Below are 21029 nucleotides of genomic sequence, written 5' to 3'. Positions count from 1 at the left end.
ATAAATAACATCCCTAACCTGACGCTACCTGAAGGACATTCTCCATTTTTAATTTCTAGACGAAAAAGTAATTGGAGACTAGAAGATTTCGCAAAATCGGTCATGGCATCGGTGTGGAAAAAGACTGGAGTTGTTGTAATTGTGGTGATGATGATAGCAATCCAATATGCGGATACAAGGTATGACCATACATGTCCTCTTACTAGAATCTTACTTACCTTTCGTTGTCATGGTTGTATGTAGAGGGTGTGTATGTGTGTAAAAGCTCCGTCAGTTCTGATCTCGCCAAATGCACAGGGAGATCGAGGAATGATACGACTAACGAGGGTCGGATGTTATAAACTAATTTGGTTGAAATCGGCCCGGGAAATCGGTAAAGAATTGGCTTAAAAATCTGAAGATGTGTGTGTTTTGTATCAAAAATGCTAGCATTCATTGCAGACGACATCTCGAAATCTGAGGAAATATTTAGCTCCAGTGTAGTCAACAGGTCAAGACACATCCAAATGTGGTAAAGGCAACTAGCCAAATCAGGGCATGGTGAAGTAAAGGTCCTAATATTATACCATTTTGTGCCAGGGGTTGTATTATTCTTTGAATAAAGAAAGAGCGTTAACTTAATTTAAATAAAAAACACTTTAAAAGGGAGTGCTCAGGCATGATTGGAAAACATGGTTGTGCAATGTAGGTCGGTGGTAATTCATGTAGGCCTACTAATAAACTTCTTGTTATAAAAAAGTGTACCATAGCTTTAATGTTATTCTATATATTTATACTATGATCAGCTCTTAATAGGCGGGGAATTATTTGTTTTTTGTTACTGCGCAAATCAATAAAGTTCCAAATTACGCCGCGCGTAAATTCACAAAAGCATGTGTCATTCACACAATATGCAAAGCGCAGTTCGCGTAGGTGTTGCGCCCAGCTGTGTGTGACGCCATTCTACATGTATATCAATCCACACTGTTATGAGTCCCGCCTATTATGAGCTGATCAGAGTATAACACAACATACATGAAGTAAGAAACAGGTTTCGATGGTGTACGTAGGTCTATTTTGTGTATACGTAGGCCCCACCCATATTGGATTTTTTTAAACACTTCAACATGTACATGTAATATACAAATGGTAATGAAAAGTAAACCCAAAGTTATACTAAAGTAACTTACAAACATGTATGGAATTTCAATGATGTGCACTAATTTGGACATCAATTCAACACAATTATTTGAAAGGGGCATTCCGTGATCCACACTTTGTACAGAAATATTCAGATTTTTATCATTTTTATACCACTATGCACTGGAAAACTCTGGCAGAACTGTTTCTGTATAAAATAATTCTTGCCGATTAATTCGTTTAGCAAGCATATCGTCAAACTTGTTCGCCAAATTACAACACAGCAAGTGGCATATGAGGCATGTAAATACACATAGAGGCTGTATCAAAATGATACCAGTATTCATCAATTTTGATGTTGATTGATAAGCGTACATGCTTATTTTATTCTTGCAAACAAACAATCTGATCAACTGAAGTTGTGAGATTTAAGCTTTTGCTCCTGGATATCTACTGACAAATGTCATAAAAAGTGGATGCTAGGATTGTGAAATACTCCTTTAACATATTATGTCACATTCAGTGATTCGGAACAGACATGTAGGCCTATGCACTTGAATGTTACCCATGAAAATAAAAAGTAAATTTTAAGTTGTACATGTTAACGATCTAAATAATACAATTCAATTTAAATATTACACCACTTTATCACCAATGCATCATTTTTACAAAAAAAAAAAAAATTAAGCCCTTGCTCCAATGTGCTCTGTTCTATTTCAGATGCCATTTTACCCAAAATGGTTTAAACTTGATAAATATGTGTGTTTGTGGGATATTCCAGTCTGTTGGCGTTGAAGATGCTGCTGGATATAAATGTGTATCTGCGGAATATTCCAATTTCTGTTGGTCTTGATTCTTGAAGATGATGCTGTGGAAGGCTGTTGTGTAGAGTGTGAATGAGATGACTACTGTGTATAGTGTGGATGAGATGACCACTGTGAACTTCTGGCAAATCCAGAACAGTCAGAACACATTACTTATCTCTCAATGCAAATTTAAGAAGTTCATGGACATTTGGTAACTTGGTATAATTGACCAGGCACGCTGACCTAGCTAGCTGACTTGGTCCATAAAACAAAATCTGTTCTGTTTTCAACTTCAACTTCCAGACCACTACACTATTAATCTGTCAACACTCATAATATTGAAACTGATTTATCATTCCCAGGTAACAAAATCCTCCACTATGGGCTACAGAACAGTCTTATAAATAATTTCATGTGGAATGAGGCTAATATCCTATCCCCACCTCAAACTAGAAATTTCACTGCTGCATATATTTATGAACTATGTCATGAGGAGTGAGGTTATTTTAGGAGCTGGCAGTAGTCTGCATTTAGTGCATTTCTATTACTCAGATACCATGCATTATTCTACAAAATATTTTTAGTGATTACAAAGCCGGGTTACAAAGCAAAAGCATTTGCAAAAGAAGCTCGACTTGGAGCTACTTTATAGGTTCAAATGTCAAATTTTATTCCAAGGTCTAAACTGGATGTATATATTCACTCAGGTGTACCTGAGCGAAAAAACCACCAATTATCAACATGCATTGTAGGGACCGTTCATTATTAATGCCGGGGGCGGGAGAATGTTAAGCTTTAAGGGGGAAAATATACCTGCCCCCTATTGCGATGAATACATTTTACGTAGCCGCCTCCCCCTATTGAATTAAACAAAATCACATAATCCCCCTTCTATTTGAAAAGGGGCAAGTCAACAAGAGATTTGCAAAAATGGGGAAACTATATATTTGAAAAGGAGAAAGTCAAAAAGGGGGAAATTATTTTGCAAAAAGGGGAGTTCAAAATTGGAAATGAGTAATAAAGGGGGAATTTGGCGGAGATCAGACACCTTACTAAGGGGTTTAGAGACCAACTAATTTTTAGCTAATTGTTTACCCTCTCCATGACTCATAATTATTACAGTCTCTTTCACCACATTTGGAAAATCAATAGTATTTTTGTTTTTCTAAGTTTGCAATTTTCCCCCTTCAACAAAAGGATCTTGATAAGTTATGGTGGAAGTTAATATTTACCTATGAAAGGGTATGGCTGGCTCGTATCCTGTGAGCACAGTCATGACAGCACGGGCGTAGCAAGAGCATCAGGTGCCCATGGACAAGGAGCAGGGCGGGATTTAGCCTACCTTATGGGGGCCCTGGGCCAAGCCGAAATTTGCGTGTGCACTCATGTCAGTGGCCAAGTTTAAGTTTAACTAAAGGGGGACTAAAGGAGCCTAACATAATTTGTTCAATTCAATTTCAGACTATTTTGGCCCCAGATCAACATGAATTTTGCCATTTGAATTTGCAAAATTTTAATTATTTTGCCCTACTTTGACCAAAAAACATGTTGTTATTGGGGTTAAAAGAAAATCCGGCCCTGCTCTCCATTATCATCCCTTATTTAATTCTCGCTTTTGTGCTCGGGGCTTCTGAACCCTCGGGGCCCATGGACTTCGTTCCTGTCCCCCCGCTTGCATGACAGTACATTAGACCACACAATTGTTGTTCATAATGACTTTCATATATTTATCTGTAGGAGTTTGGATGCGCAGCCCGAAGGAGAAGTAATGGAACAAATCAAGAGGTATGTATTAAATAACATGCTAGTGAAGTTGCTAGGTCCAATATTTCATTAATAGTGAATTGCATTTTTTGTTGTGCAAAACTTTGTCAGATTGTAGAGTTTGGGTCATTATATTAAGAATATCAAATTCACTCATTTTGTCAAAAAAAGTCGTCATATGCCGGTATGCTAGATCAGCGACGAGTTATACCGGCGTTCAATCACGGCGTATGGTAATCGCAACCTCTCTAATGCTGATATTAATGACCACACAAAAGGGGAAAAGAATTTTGATACGTTTATAGGTATTGGGGTAATCAACTTTTACATCATTGGGCAAGAGGCAGAACACTATGGTAATCTATACACAGGAGCAGTCTACCTCATTTAGAACTCTAAATATCCTCCATTCCTTGGACTGAAAATTCTTGCCCCTCCCCCTTGGTACCTGCCAAATTTTGGGAACCCAATTTTTCTCAGCCTGGTTAGAGTGTATTGTTGAAAAAGTGTCCCATAAAATTAATGTTTACACTCTTCATGGCTCATATTATTACACAGTCCCTTACACAACATTTGGACGATCAAAATAGTATTTTTTTTTGTTTTCTTCAGCAAAAGGGTCTTGTAAAGTTATGGTCGAAGTTAATATTTACCTATGAAAGGGTATGGCTGGGCTCTTATCCTGGACCTGTCGACACGTTGTTTTTTTTCTTTGACCACTAATTTTTTGTTCATAATGATTTTAATATATGTATCTGCAGGAGTTTGGATGCGCAGCCTAAAAGTGAAGTGACGGAAAAAATCAAGAAGGACGATGGGTATGTATACAATTACAGGTTGCGATGTTCAATATTTCATTAAGAGGAAATAGAATTTGGATACGCTTATTATGTCAGGGGTAATCAACTTTTATATCATTGGGCAAGAGTCAGAACACTATTATGATAATCTGTACACACGGGTAGTCTACCTCATGTAGAACTCCCAAATAGTTTTGGGTATTTTTTGTGCTTGACAGTTTCATTCTTATCCTACAGTATTTTCAAAATACTGTTTTACCTGAAAGCGTATTGGTTAAACAATACTAATCGTGATTCATTGTCTATTGCGCATGTTTCGTTGGCAAAAGGGACAATTTTCGCAGAATTTTGTCATATTCAAAACTGTCATAGTTAAAAGCGGGGTTAAAAGCCAACAATAACAGATGAACTAGATGATATACCTAACATGTTACACTTGTCATTTTTGATGCCCCTCCACCTTTTTGGGTTGCGGCTACCCAATGACCCCCTTTTTTCTAGAATTGCATCATCAAAATGCCATTATGCAGTCATGTCTACAGCAGAATTCACCACGACCTTTGCAGGACTTAAACCCCATTAAACCAAGATAAACCTCATTGAAAACAGCTCAAATATGTTAAATCAGGGATGTGTCTCATAGCCCTGGTTAAATCCATAAACATATGTTTCTGATTTACCTGTGCGATATTTCAATGTGCTGTGATGAAATAGGTATTATAATTTCAGTTGGATGCACCATTACAAAGCAAACGCACAGAACAATACTGAGCGTGGCCTTTGTTTCCGAAATGAGAACAATAGTCTGCTTATTGTTATCCAGTCATGTTGATGGTACAACTCATGTCAAACTTGTCACAGTTATTGTGATCGTATCACACAAGTAAATGAGAAACATGTGATTTTATATTATATATATATTAGACGGAAAGCCCAATTCAACAAAAGTTGTTCTTCCTTGGGGCCGTGCATATACAAACATACATGTACAAAATAACAAACAATTACAAAAGCTTATATTATCTAGACTTACATTATGTATTCTCTCTCTGTGTCAGGTGGCGCTGTGTAGCGCTGCTGTGGTCTTCACAAGAGTACGCCATCTCACTCGATCTGATGCCAAGTGCGTTGCACCTTGCATTCCTTGGTTAGAAACCAGCTTCACGTCATTAGTCCAAGATGTTGGTGGACGTCCTCTTCCTCGTTTGCCTTCCATAGCCCCTTGCAAAATCTGTTTTTCTACACCTCCATGTTTCCTGACAATATGGCCAAAGTTAAAGATGGTTAGACTTGTACCAATCTTGTCGAGGATACACATGTATTACAAACTCAAAATGATTAATTGTCAAAAGCCAAAATGATACTTATGGTTACATACTTACCATGCTTACAGGCATGGCTTTATGATTTTTAAAGATTATTTTTGAAAGTATACAATGTTGGAGAATTTTGGATATTATTTTCTAGTTCATTCCAGCTTACAGCACCTCTATATGACAGACTGCGCTTTTTGTACTCGGTTCTTGGCAGGGGAATAGTTACATTACTTTGGCTTTGACGAAAATTATAGCTATTGTTTACATGATTGAAAATATGACTCAAATAAGGAGGTGCAAGATGATTTAAGATTTTGTAGGTTAAAATTAAACTATTTGAGTTTTGTCTGTCAATTAATGGTTTCCAATTAAGTTCAGCATTGGACTTAACACGGTTTGGAAAAAGTTTTTCCATTTTTTAGCTCCCTATCGGGCAGTCAGAACTTCATATTTGGGAGGGCTCGACAACAATCTTCCCAAAATCGCATTTTAATCAATTTTAGATGACCATAGAGGGAAAGAATTGAAGATTTTTTACAGCTTCTATGGCGAAAATTGATCAAACCGATCACACGATGGTGTTCGTTCGAAGTTGGAGCTATCGCGAGTCAGCTGTTGAGCACAATTTGCCATTGAAATTACACGTCCGACTGTTATGAAATTTTGAAGACTCTCTTCGGGAAAACAGCTCGACAACAGCTTTCCCGTGACATTTTTACTTCAAATTGTAGTATGTTAAGGATGAACATTATAATTCACATGTGAGCTTCTATGGCTATTATTGGGTGAAGGGTTTTCCCACCAGCCCACTAACTAGTCCATTGTCTATACAGTACAGTGAGTGAGCTAGAGGCCAATCATCAATTGGAGCGCTGTGTGTGCACTGAATAGGAAAAACGGACAGTAACTGCATAATGCCACAAAATAATGCGGAAACTTTCAAATTTTTCTTATTTTAGCAAATTTGTATTGAAAATTTGGAAAATTTGGAATAAGAAATAGAATTTTGCTCCATTTTTTCAAAATTTTCTACCCTATGACCCCTTATTTGAAATGTCATACCCAATGACCCCCTTTTTCAAAATGTTATAGCCAATGACCCCCTTTTTCATTTTGTTTGTACCCAATGACCCCCCTTTTTTTAAACAACGTTTTGTACCCGATAGCCCCCTACTTAGTCGCAACGCCGGTAGGCACATACCCGTCACTTCTAATGTTGAGTGCCCACCCCGGGAACAAACCATCCACAAAGTACAGCTATCACAAAGATTTAGGCACATCAGCCTTTTCAAATTTTTTCCCCATTAAATCAACCCCGGTTTGTTCTCAGAATGAAAACGATGAAACCACTATTTTGTTACCAGCTATTTCCCTTGGTGGTGTGATTTGGTGGTGTGAAGTCTTCATCGCAAATTTTCTTACCACATTAAGCACAAAAATAGCACTTTGTTTGAATTCCCTGCACACTTTGCAGTGCTACATGTTAACATAGAAACCCGTTATAATTGGATCTTGTTTTCTTGTTTCCTGTAGAAACTGTTATCAAGAATGCATGGACTGTCTAGATACCTACTTAGGTTATACCGATCATGATTATTGCACAAATGACTGCAGCAAGAGGTACAACTTTATCAATCGTAATATTCCCAATTTGCCATCTTTAAATGGTCTAGATAGATAATGCGAGAGTGGCAAGCAGGATATTTTGCATATTTGAACGTTTCTGTACTGTTTTCGTATACCCTTTCTACCTGCAAAAATTGCCCCTTCCCCTTGGCACCTGCCAAATTTTGGGAACCAAATTTTTCTCAGCCTGGTTAGAGTGTATTGTTGAAAAAGTGTCCCATAAAAATAATGTATGCTAGAATCGCTTGCCCCACTGGCTGCCTAAAAAGTATGCCACCTTGCACTCCCCTCATTTGGTTTAATTATTTACCCTCTCTATGACTCCTAATTATTACAGTCTCTTACACAACATTTGGAAAATCAAAAGAGTATTTTTATTTTTCTAAGTTTCCAATTGATTATTTGTTCTCTTAAACAAAATGGTCTTGTAAGTTATGGTTGATATTTACCTATGGGTATGGTTGGGCTCGTATCCTGTGAGCACAGAACATTAGACCACATACTTTTTGTTCATAATGATTTTAATATATTTATCTGTAGGAGTTTGGATGCGCAGCCCGAAGGAGAAGTAATGGAACAAAGCAAGAGGTATGTATTAAATAACATACTAGTGAAGTTGCTATGTCCAATATTTCATTAATAATGAATTGCATTTTTTGTTGTGCAAAACTTGTCAGATTGTAGAGTTTGGGTCATTATATTAAGAATATCAAATTCACTCATTTTGTCAAAAAAGTCGTCATATGCCGGTATGCTAGATCAGCGACGAGTTATACCGGCGTTCAATCACGGCGTATGGTAATCGCAAACTCTCTAATGAATCCATTGCTGATATTAATGACCACACAAAGGGGAAAAATAATTTTGGAAGGGGTAATCAACTTTTATATCACTGGGCAAGAGGCAGCACACTATGATGATAATCTATACACAGGAGCAGTCTACCTCATGTAGAACTCCCAAATAATTATATAAATAATTCTAATAATAAATTTGTGCTTGACAGTTTCATTCTTATCCTACAAACACTGTGATTTCATTCTGGTCAAAATTAAGTCCACTTTTCTGGAAAACTTCAAAAAAAATACACAATGTGTGGCAAAGATGATTTTGATTTTACAAATCATTATCCATGCAGAAGCAATGTTTTAGGACGGACTTGGTGCAGTCTAAAAGGTTTTTATTATTATTATCATTATAATTATAGGTGGTAGACTTGGAACAAATCTTTAGTTAGCTTACGGGCGTATTACACCAAATCAATGCGCCAAAAGTGCAATGGTGATGAGTTCCGGTAAAAACTATAAGACTAGTTGAGGCAATTTGGCGGCCTTTGGGGTTCAGTTTTCTATAAAGTTGGCATGTTCTAATTAAAACGAAAGAATATCGAATGCAACGCGTTAATCACTTAAATGGACCCGAAATTAAAAATTAACAACGGTTTGACATGAAAAAAGTAGGCCCTCTTATGAAATGTTCATTTTACCATTCTTTTCAACGGAGAGCTGATTTGGTAATCTGCGCCCTCATGCGAGTTCATGCACGATTGTTGAATTCAGCACCGTGGAACAGATGGCGTTTGGGTGCTATGAAAACCGGTTAGATTTCATGATGGACTTTGAATGTCTATGATACTAGTGATGTTAGTAATTATGATTGCATGTGGAGGTGGGTTACATAGGCCTATATGTTCAGAAGTTAAGCATATAGATTCCATGCACGTGAAAATTAAGGCTGCTGATTTATGCACTTGTCAATTAAAAGACCGGCCCACCCTAGCCCCTGGGCACCCGGGAATAGCCGGGCAGTTGATAACGGACGGGCATTGACAGTGCTACATGTGTACCATAGAAATCTTAGATAGATAGATTTTATTTTGCAATTCAAAAAACATACGATACATCAGAAAATAATAAATGCATTAAAATACATCACACAACACATTTATAATACAACATACAATGCCAAGGATAGCCCAAGAAAGCCCTAAAAAGGGCTTATTTCCATTGGGGTCCTTTATATAATAAAAACATTAAATACATAAAAAATGATTGCACATTTGGTGAAACAACTGCATATGACAAAATTGCATAATTATGATAAAACAGATTCAATTCAAGATAAAAAGTGGCTTTTAACTGCCTTTTGAACTGTGAATGAGTTGTGGATTGTTTAACATCAATTGGAAGCAAATTCCATTCCTGTACACCAGTAAAAAAGAAGGTATTACACTTCTGGCCCTTGGCTTTTGGTACCAAAAAATTTGTTGCACTGCCCCTGGTAAAGTAATTGTGAGTCTGAGAAAATTTCACAAAATGAGAATTTAGGTACTCTGGTGCAATATCATTGTAGATTTTAAAAACATGATTGAGTTTAAGCTGTTTAACTCTGTCTTCAACTTTCAACATATCCAATTTCTTAAATTGTTCAACACCAATATGGGACCTGGGCTCAAGCTTCAATATGAAGCGAATCAGTTTGTTTTGCATTACTTGCAGCTTCTTTTCGCTTTACAGAAAGTGAAGAAAACCATGAAGAGCAACAATAATCAAAATGACATTGTATAAGGGCAGTGCAAAGGGTCTTCCGGGTTTGTTCATTTAAAAAGTGACCTTGCCTATATAAGAAACTTAGTCTACTCATCAGAGTCTATGGTCTACTACACACTTTTTTGATTACTGACTTTGCAATACTTTCACCACTTAGATCTTCATCAAGAGTAATCCCAAGGTACTTGACAGAGTTGGTGGGATTAATAATTTTACCATCACAAGAAACTTCAAATTTGTCCACCCTGCTCAGTCTGATTTTGGAACCAAAAGAATAGATTCTGTTTTGCCAAGGTGTAGTGACAATTTGTTGTCAATCAGCCACTGTCTGCAAGACTCAAGTTCTCTACTTAAGGTATCGGAAATTACTTTAGGGTCTTTATGGGATGTGAATAGCGCACTGTCGTCAGCATATAACAAAAGATTACAGTTAACACTTGATGACATATCGTTAACATAACACAGGAAGAGCAGTGGGCCTAATATACTACCCTGAGGCACGCCACATGATATATTCATGGGTTTGGATTCAACTTGATTTACACTAACAATCTGTTGTCTATCAGATAAGTATGATTGGAACCATTTAACAGAGTCAACGTGAATACCCAAAGCCTGCAATTTGTTACAAAGTATATGATGGTCTACTGTATCGAATGCCTTTTGGAGGTCTAGCAGCACCATGCCCGTATATTTACCATCAGCCATCTGTGATCTAATAAAATCGGTGAGGTAAATAAGACATGTATCAGTAGAATATGAGCCTCTGAAACCAGATTGCAGGTTATAAATCAAATTGTTATCAGACAAGTACATTTCAAGTTGGTTGTACACTGCTTTTTCAAGAATTTTTGAAACAATGGGTAATATGCTTACCGGTCTATAATTGCCTACATCAAATCTACTATTCTTCTTGAATAAAGGCCTTACTCTAACAAATTTCATATCAGTTGGAACGGTGTTGTTGGAGATTGATAAGTTGACAATGAAAGCAATTTGATCTTTAATTACTGCTGCACCATCTTTTAAGAATTTTGCTGGAATACCATCAAGACCAGTACTTTTGTTAGGCTTCAGCTTGAGCAGCTCTTTGTACACAAAATCAATAGTTACAGGTGATAGTTTAAAACTATTTGGAGAGACATTCTTATTTTTGTAGTAGTTTGTAAACACATCGGATTCAGTACAAAACTTATTTTTGGCAGGAGGCAATTTGTTAACCAATGTTGAAGCAACAGATGTCATTGATATAGTTTGCCACTTTGTTTGAATCAAAACAAGTTTCACCATCAATATCAATAACCACTTTGGTCTCACTTTTAGTTTTGTTACTGTATCCAAGTGTTTTCAACTGTTGCCACAGTTTTTTAGAATCATGTTTGTGTTCTTCAATTTTACTACTATAGTGCTCTGCTTTTGCAGATCTTACATCCCTCTGAATCTTTTTTCTCATCCGACAATATTCCTTGTACAGGTCAGTTTTTGTTGTATCTTTTCTGAACTTATACAATAAGTGGTCCCTGTACCTGATATTTTCAAGGATTTCATTGTTTATCCATGGCTCAGTCCTGTTTTTTAATCTAATCTCCTTAATAGGTGCCACAGTGTCAAGAATCTGCAGGAAGATTGTTGTAAAATTACTCCACGCTTGATTAACATCAAATTGTTTCTGTTGAAACTGGTTAAATTTATTGTAATCTGTCTTAGAACCGGTTGGCTTTTGACTACGTTGAGGGCCTGGGTGTGGATGGACGTCACCACACTTCATTAATGACAGTACCAGTAATGAGGAACCATAGTTCAATCGTGAAGGACCAGATAAATGTGTCTTAATTAACAGTTTTCTTTCTCTATGGTTTCCTGGGAGAAACTTAGACCAGGAATCAGTTGAATTTGATGTTGAAAAGTTTGAAATTGAAGAATGATGGACAACAAGATGTCCACAAAGTTGTATTTCATCATTAGAATATTGCACATTGATTTCCACAGGTAGTAGACTGGGATTTGCCATTTGGTCTAATACCATTTCGTCTAATACCCATTTCGTCTATATCCATTTAATCTAAACCCATTAGGTCTATATCCAGTACGTCCAATAATCATTTGGTCCTATAACCATTTGGTCCGATGACCGTTTGGTCTAATAACCAATAAGTCTAAAACCATTTAGTCTAACAACCATTTAGTCTAATACCCATTTGGTCTATAGCCAATAAGTCTAATAGCCATTTGGTCTAATAGCCATTTGGTCTACAAACCATTTGGTCTAACAAGCCGTTTAGTCTACTAGCCAATTGGTCTACTAACCGATTGGTCTAATAGCACATGTGAGGCTGCATAGACCGCAATAACGCTATTACACATACTGTGAGTGTGAAGTCCAGGGTCATCGTGGTCTTAAAGGAGCATGTTTCATTAACAGTGTAAACAGGTCTATAGGCCTACAGGGATTATCTTTACATAACTCCATATGCAAATTACAAAAACATGAAACCTAATTTGTTTTAATGTTGGAATGGCAATACCGGCAAATGCTCTGTACTCGTGGAACCCCCAGTGATGCGTGATGAGCCTATTATCATATTAACCTTAATAGATCGATGAAAGAAGGAAAAATAGTCCGGCAAAATGTCACTTTCACTCGAGTAGGCAATACATGCAGGCTACATGTATCAGTCTTCATTTTTTGGATATATAAATAAACAATAACAATAAATTATTCTACTATGAATGCATAAGATTTGATACATATAGTACCTTTGTTTGAATGTGCTCATCTCATAACACGTGCTCATCTCATAACACATGCTCGCCTCATTACATGTATTTTCAGCCCGTAACCAGTAGTAGACGAAATGGCAATTTTTTTAGACGAATTGGCAAATAGACGAAATGGTATTAGACTAACTGGTTATTAGACCATAAGAGTATTGGACCTAACGGTTATTAGACCAAATGGTTATTAGACCAAAAAAAAAAAAAAAAAATATTAGATCAAATGGTTATTGGACTATATGGTTAGTAGACATACTGGATATTAGACCAACCAATATTAGACTAAATGGACATTAGACTATATGATTATTAGACCAAATGGCAATTAGCCTTTCTGGTAATAGACCAATTGAATATAGACGAAACGGGAATTAGACCAAATGGTATTAGACCAAATGGCAATAGACCAGTAGACTTATAAGAATGACATAGTAAGCCATAGCTAGCATAATTCCATTGATGGCCATTATAATATATTGAGGCCAGTGTTCAAGTAGCAATACAGTTCTATGATGATAATAGGTGATTAAGGTAGCAAGCAATCTTAATAACCCATTATAATTGGATCTTTTTTCCTTGTTTCCTGCAGAGGCTAAAAGATCATATATTACAGGTTGCGATGTTCAATATTTCATTAAGAGGGAAAAGAATTTTGATACGTTTATTATGTAAGGGGTAATCAACTTTTATTTCATTGGGCAAGAGACAGAACACTATTATGTAGAACTCCCAAATAGTTTTGGGTATTTTTTGTGCTTGACAGTTTCATTCTTATCCTACAGTATTTTCAAAATACTGTTTTACCTGAAAGCGTATTGGTTAAACAATACTAGGTTAAATACCACTAATAGACCTGGGCGATACATGGAAATACGACGTGTAACTATTTGTTTGCATGGCATTAAAAGACTGAATTAAAATCGCTGAAATTGATCAAGTTATATAGCCAAAAAAAGCACTTTTTAGGGTTTGATGCTTCAAAATGGTATATTTTCTCTCATTATATGACATTTTTGTTGTAATAGTACCAAAATTCATACGCACGGCTTCGGTTTTTAGTAAATATTCGCCCTACCATATTGTAACTTTCTGCTTCGATGGCGCACTGCCATTAACCCATTTATATAATTGGATCTTTTTTCCTTGTTTCCTGCAGAGGCTGTTATGACGACTGCATCAACGACGATGGCGATACTTTTCTTTGCGAACAAACCTGCGCCTACTCCAAGAGGTACAACTTTAATAATCATAATATTGTTAAATTGAAAGTATATAGCGTCAAAAATGTCAAATTATTGCCAAATTATTTTTTGTTCATAATGATTTTAATATATTTATCTGCAGGAGTTTGGATGCGCAGCCTAAAAGAGATCATATATAAATATATATACAATTACAGGTTGCGATGTTCAATATTTCATTAAGAGGAAAAGAATTTTGATACGCTTATTATGTAAGGGTAATCAACTTTTATATCATTGGGCAAGAGACAGAACACTATTATGATGATCTGTACACACGGGTAGTCTACCTCATGTAGAACTCCCAAATAGTTTTGGGTATTTTTGTGCTTGACAGTTTCATTCTTATCCTACAGTATTTTCAAAATACTGTTTTACCTGAAAGCGTATTGGTTAAACAATACTAGGTTAAATACCACTAATAGACCTGGGCGATACATGGAAATACGACGTGTAACTATTTGTTTGCATGGCATTAAAAGACTGAATTAAAATCGCTGAAATTGATCAAGTTATATAGCCAAAAAAAAAGCACTTTTTAGGGTTTGATGCTTCAAAATGGTATATTTTCTCTCATTATATGACATTTTTGTTGTAATAGTACCAGAATTCATACGCACGGCTTCGGTTTTTAGTAAATATTCGCCCTACCATATTGTAACTTTCTGCTTCGATGGCGCACTGCCATTAACCCATTTATATAATTGGATCTTTTTTCCTTGTTTCCTGCAGAGGCTGTTATGACGACTGCATCAACGACGATGGCGATACTTTTCTTTGCGAACAAACCTGCGCCTACTCCAAGAGGTACAACTTTATTAATCATAATATTGTTAAATTGAAAGTATATAGCGTCAAAAATGTCAAATTATTGCCAAATTATTTTTTGTTCATAATGATTTTAATATATTTATCTGCAGGAGTTTGGATGCGCAGCCTAAAAGAGATCATATATAAATATATATACAATTACAGGTTGCGATGTTCAATATTTCATTAAGAGGGAAAATAATTTTGATACGCTTATTATGTAAGGGGTAATCAACTTTTATATCATTGGGCAAGAGACAGAACACTATTATGATGATCTGTACACACGGGTAGTCTACCTCATGTAGAACTCCCAAATAGTTTTGGGTATTTTTGTGCTTGACAGTTTCATTCTTATCCTACAGTATTTTCAAAATACTGTTTTACCTGAAAGCGTATTGGTTAAACAATACTAGGTTAAATACCACTAATAGACCTGGGCGATACATGGAAATACGACGTGAAACTATTTGTTTGCATGGCATTAAAAGACTGAATTAAAATCGCTGAAATAGATCAAGTTATATTAAAAAAGCACTTTTTAGGGTTTGATGCTTCAAAATGGTATATTTTCTCTCATTATATGACATTTTTGTTGTAATAGTACCAAAATTCATACGCACGGCTTCGGTTTTTAGTAAATATTCGCCCTACCATTTTGTAACTTTCAGCTTCGAGGGCGCACTGCCATTAACCCATTATAATTGGATCTTTTTTCCTTGTTTCCTGCAGAGGCTGTTATGACGACTGCATCAACGACGATGGCGATACTTTTCTTTGCGAACAAACCTGCGCCTACTCCAAGAGGTACAACTTTATTAATCATAATATTGTTAAATTGAAAGTATATAGCGTCAAAAATGTCAAATTATTGCCAAATTATTTTTTGTTTGTTCATAATGATTTTAATATATTTATCTGCAGGAGTTTGGATGCGCAGCCTAAAAGAGATCATATATAAATATATATACAATTACAGGTTGCGATGTTCAATATTTCATTAAGAATCTAGGGATAAGGCGCCTTACCTGTGGTTTAGACGGCCTTGTCCTGGGTTTACGTTCCTTACCTGTGGCTATGATGCCTTAACCTTAGCATATCGCAGTCTAAACCCAGATAAGGCATCTAAACCCCTGATAATGCTCCGTAACCCCAGATAAGGGACGTAGACCGCCGATAAAGCAGTCCAAACCCCAAATAAGGCGCTTTAACCCTAAATGAGGAACTTAAACCTAAGATACGGCATTTAAACCCCACATAAGGTACCTTAACTCTAGATAAGGGTCGTTAACCCCAGATAAGGGTCGTAAACCTCAGATAAGACATCTAAACCCAAGATAAGGCGCCTTAACCCCAGATAAGAGACGTAAACTCAGATATTTTTTTTCTAAATGGTCTATAGAAGTCGAATCAATCGTCAAACCTTACTAGCCAGAGAGTGGTCACCAAATTGAACTTTTTCACCTAACTACTATGTTAGCACATCTATGACAATGACAAAAGTACAAAATCTAAATTTTGATGATTTTTACGATCGTCCGGATGAGCAAATCACTGAATGGGCCTTTAAATCACTCCTCTCCTGGCAATATGAATCAAAGAAAATAAAGAAAAACAAAAACAAAAACAAGAAACAAAAAAAAAAAGACAAAGAAAACAAAGAAAAGAAACAATAGAAGAAAAACAATTATAGAAAAAATTAAACAAATATGAAAAGAGTATTAAAAGAAGAATGTAAGAAAATATAAATACAACACCAAAATATAAATGCAAAGTTCGAAAAATATTTGGTTTATAAAATTCATGTGACCGTGATGAGGCTCGAACTCGCCATCTTTCGATCTATAGTCTAAAGCGCTCGTGTACCAAAGTCCTATGCCTTACCAAGTGAGCTATGCTCGTGAGATGCGAAATAAAAAATAAAATAGTACATTGTATACCTGCTTGTGTCGGTAAATGATTTGCTCAAATTCCATAATGATATAATATTGTGGAGGGCGCTAGCGTGAATTATGCTATCATCACAGTCGCTACTATATGCTTGTAGACGGGTTTATGCGGTATTATGATAATCTGTACACACGTAGTCTACCTCATGTAGAACTCCCAAATAGTTTTGGGTATTTTTTGTGCTTGACAGTTTCATTCTTATCCTACTGTATTTTCAAAATACTGTTTTACCTGAAAGCGTATTGGTTAAACAATACTAGGTTAAATACCACTAATAGACCTGGGCGATACATGGAAATACGACGTATAACTATTTGTTTGCATGGCATTAAAAGACTGCATTAAAATCGCTGAAATTGATCAAGTTATATAGCCAAAAAAGCACTTTTTAGGGTTTGATGCTTCAAAATGGTATATTTTCTCTCATTATATGACATTTTTGTTGTAATAGTACCAAAATTCATACGCACGGCTTCGGTTTTTTAGTAAATATTCACCCTACCATATTGTAACTTTCAACTTTTTGCATCATCAATATGCCACAATTAGACCACATAATTTTGTGTCCATAATGATTTTAATATATTTATCTGTAGGAGTTTGGATGCGCAGCCCGAAGGAGAAGTGATGGCAGAAATCAAGAAGTATGTATTAAATAACATACTAGTGAAGTTGCTATGTCCAATATTTCATTAATAATGAATTGTATTTTTGTTTTGTGCAAAACTTTGTCAGATTGAGATTGTAGAGTTTGGGTCATTAAGAATATATCAGATTCATTCATTTTGTCAAAAAGTCGTCATATGCCGGTATGCTAGATCAGCGACGAGTTATACCGGCGTTCAATCACGGCGTATGGTAATCGCAAACTCTCTAATGAATCCATTGCTGATATTAATGACCACACAAAGGGAAAAATAATTTTGTTACGCTTATATGAAAGGGGTAATCAACTTTTATATCATTGGGCAAGGGGCAGAACACTATGATGATAATCTGTACACGGGGGAAGTGTACCTCATGTAGAACTCCCAAATAGTTTTGGGTGTTTTTTTTTTGCTTGACAGTTTCATTCCTGATGAACTAGATGGTATACGGTACCTTGTCATTTTGATGCCCCTCCACCTTTGGCTTGATGTTTGAAAAGATCAAATGAAAATAATGGCCGGGGTCAGTCCAAATCTATGTGGAAATGAAACATATAAACAGGACTTTATTGCAAATGTGACTGAATCGAAAGTGTTTTTTTTTTTCAGCCATAAAGCCATATTATAACATTTGCTGATGAGGACGCCCTCAATATTTTCCAAAATTCTGTTTTTGGGGCGCCCTCTACGGAGGGTGCACCAATATATAGGCATGACTTTGTGAAAAGCTTCTAATTTCACTCTTGCTAGATTTACTTCGCAATTGTTTTGCTAAAAGTATGCCTAGCTTAGAAATAAAACCACAATTTACCTGGATTTTATTTTATTAATGTTTTCTGATATGCACGGGATAAAATGTTGTGCGTATAGGGGGCCTATTCTTTGTTTAAAATACAAAATTAATGGACTTATAAAAACACCAAATAAACCGTGACCTTTGTACCTTTGTAAGGCTTTTAAACTGGTTTAAAAACCAGTTTATCGCCTCTTAGAACCCGATAGACGGTGACCAACACTATGGACCACAATAGCCTAATCTCAATGACATGGGTCTGTTTACTTTTTGAAGTATATACTAGATGGGACAAGTAATCTCCCATGTGACTAGTTATGTCTGGAGTGGGACATGGGAGTGGTACATGGGTTTTGACTCCACTCTAGACAGAGTGGTACTAGGCAGTAAAATCACCAAGTATGGTACAAAGTCCAATAACCTCAATTAAACAATCATAGTGCAAAATTTGTCATTACACATAAGTCATTATACATGCGAAATCAAAAATGTGTACAACTCTATGGAGAATGCAAACCTTACTGATGTGTTGAAGCCATCGAGTCCCAAAGCCAATATCTCTCAGAAATGTTGTCCAAGGACATTATCTTCAACATACGTGAAGTTGATGGTGGGGCAAAATGTCTGACATTGGTTTTCAGGGGGGGCAAAATGTACAAAAATGTACAATTGGGATTTTGCATGGGTAATATCTCAGCTAAAAGTATTCTAATAGGCTCAATATTGCATAAGAGTAATGTCCTACCGAAGGGCTCTGACTGGCAAAAAAATGGACAATAAAATTATTTTTACTTTTGGAGTTTTGACCCCCCAAAGTTGGTCCTGGATGGACGAAGTTGCATTTTGAGGGCCCTGTATCTTTTAAAGTAAAGGAGTTACAAGTTTTCTGATGCCAGATTTGAATTCTACACAAATAAGTACCCCAGAATACATACTTTTCAAAGTTGTAAATGGTTCCCTTTATACATTTATGGACCTCCAAACGTTGTCTTTCGCGTTGCGACACATTTTTTACGCTGACCCCCCTAAATTTCAAATTGATGCCACGGGAAAACGAAATGGAGAATGAAGCTCAAATTTTCGGAATTTTACTTTCTCATCAATATCTACCACCACACAGAAAAAGAAAAAATTGAAGAGGTGCTGCGGTGCACATCCCTGGAGTTGACATGGAATGGGTCACCGGGCTTTTAATTCCCTCAGTTTGCAGTCAAGGCAGCTTCTTTGGTCGGGGGGGGGGTAAATAAAATTTCGGGGCACAAACGAAAAAACTTGTTGCATCATACAATATAATATAGAGACTGTATGTCTTCGAGCTTCCAAAAAAGGCTTTATTGGGACGATGTGCGCACGTAGCGCGCAAAAAAATTGGTATTTTGCACTATTTTCGCCTATTATCAGGATGGAAAGGGCTTTATCTTTACAATGTGCGCGGGTAGCGTGTAAAGAATTTGTATTTTACTTTGTTTCACAAACTCATCGCCATGTGCATTTTGTTTTAATCATCTTCAAACTTAGAAAATAAATTTTTTGCTTCATATGATCATAGGATAAATTAATTTGATTTAAAATGTGTTTTCCATGTAGTTACCCATATTACTTTCTTGTTTTGCAGACTTATTCAGGCCTTGATCGCATCAAAATAGGTCAGTGACAATAGCCGAAGAAAGTGGCCGTATGACCGTGATGAGAAGACGATTTTTCTTAACAAACGGGGGTATCTAGAATCCGCCGGGTGCCAAACGGCAACACTGAGTTATTGAGGTCCAAGGTCACACAAAGGGGTTACATTTTAAAATGTATTAATCACGTTGTGAAATATCACAAATTCTTCTTAGCAAGGAGTAAAACAATTCAATGATCATATATCTCTAGAGTGCCTAATTAATGAGTAACAGGGTCAAAATAAGTCATAAAATCCAAAATTTTCTTCCGTCTTGACAAAGAGAAATAGGGTGCCTTCTTGGCACCCGGCAGATTCTACCATCACCAGTACGCAACTTCACGGTTATAGGCATAATGTTGGTCTTCAAAGATCTCTATCTTCGACTACAATCAGCAACCGATTGGTAATATTACCTGTCATCGATTTAAAATGGGGAATTACGCTTACACTAACACATCATTGTTTAAAGTGTTAAGAACTAATTGTGACGTGTCCTGTCAAAAGGAGACACTTTTGGGCAGATTATCAATTTTGAGATTTTACATATCTTAAATATAGAGATAAACACAGCCAAAAAAGAAAGTCTCCAGTAGTTTCATCCCCATTCAATCAGATTCGTATGAGTTTATGGCAAAATAATTTATATAATAATGTTCTATACACTTTCCTGCGAAGATTGATACCAAATTTGATATCAAAAGTTTTTCATCATGAGCAAAGGAGCCGTTGTTTGGAAATTCGTGCAATTTTAAAAATGACAAATTACGAATTGACCACGCAAAAATTAATGCATGATATCAGCTTATTATGTGGCCGGAAGCATGCCCGTACAGGAATCATTGTACACTTGCCTGCGCATAATTGAAAGAGCGGGGTATTTGATTTGCATTTTGACATGCATGGGCAAACCTTTAACCTGCCGGCCTATTCAGGCGACGTAATTCTTGGCACTCACGTGCTAGCTCTGCTACGTGATACAATTCCCTTTAAAATTGCACGAATTTCCAAACAAATGTGTCTATGCTCACGATGATTAAACTTTTGATATCAAATTTGGTATCAATCTTCGAAGGAGAGTGTATAGAAAATTATTATATAAATTATTTTGCCATTAACTCATCAGAATCTGATTAAATGGGGATGGAACTACTGGAGACTTTGTTTTTT

The 21029-nt window shown here is 36.3% G+C and overlaps 1 protein-coding gene and 1 long non-coding RNA gene across 2 annotated transcripts in view; one reads left to right on the top strand and one right to left on the bottom strand.

Moving 5' to 3' along the window:
• LOC140150724 (uncharacterized) overlaps positions 1–21029 on the bottom strand; it is a 410742-nt gene that overhangs the window by 263043 nt on the left and 126670 nt on the right. The window lies entirely within an intron of this gene.
• LOC140168384 (uncharacterized) lies at positions 103–20957 on the top strand. The gene is made up of 10 exons (XM_072191767.1): positions 103–179; positions 3663–3710; positions 4451–4507; positions 7339–7425; positions 7972–8019; positions 13912–13986; positions 14729–14803; positions 15539–15613; positions 17353–17400; positions 19812–20957. The coding sequence occupies exons 1-10, from the start codon at positions 103–105 to the stop codon at positions 19840–19842; spliced, it is 621 nt and encodes a 206-aa protein (XP_072047868.1). The 3' UTR covers positions 19843–20957.

This window comes from Amphiura filiformis, chromosome 1, assembly GCF_039555335.1.
Source record: "Amphiura filiformis chromosome 1, Afil_fr2py, whole genome shotgun sequence".
Classification (NCBI taxonomy): Eukaryota; Metazoa; Echinodermata; class Ophiuroidea; order Amphilepidida; family Amphiuridae; genus Amphiura; species Amphiura filiformis.
This window is presented reverse-complemented; position numbering and strand designations above follow the sequence as displayed.

What these genes read in the sequence shown, in the direction of transcription:
- LOC140168384 (XM_072191767.1), top strand. Translation starts at nt 103, where the DNA reads ATGGCATCGGTGTGGAAAAAGACTGGAGTTGTTGTAATTGTGGTGATG. An exon ending in AAAATCAAGAAGGACGATGG is followed by an intron (nt 4,508 to 7,338) that starts GTATGTATACAA and finishes TGTTTCCTGTAG; the next exon opens with AAACTGTTATCAAGAATGCA. An exon ending in ACCTGCGCCTACTCCAAGAG is followed by an intron (nt 15,614 to 17,352) that starts GTACAACTTTAT and finishes ATTTATCTGTAG; the next exon opens with GAGTTTGGATGCGCAGCCCG.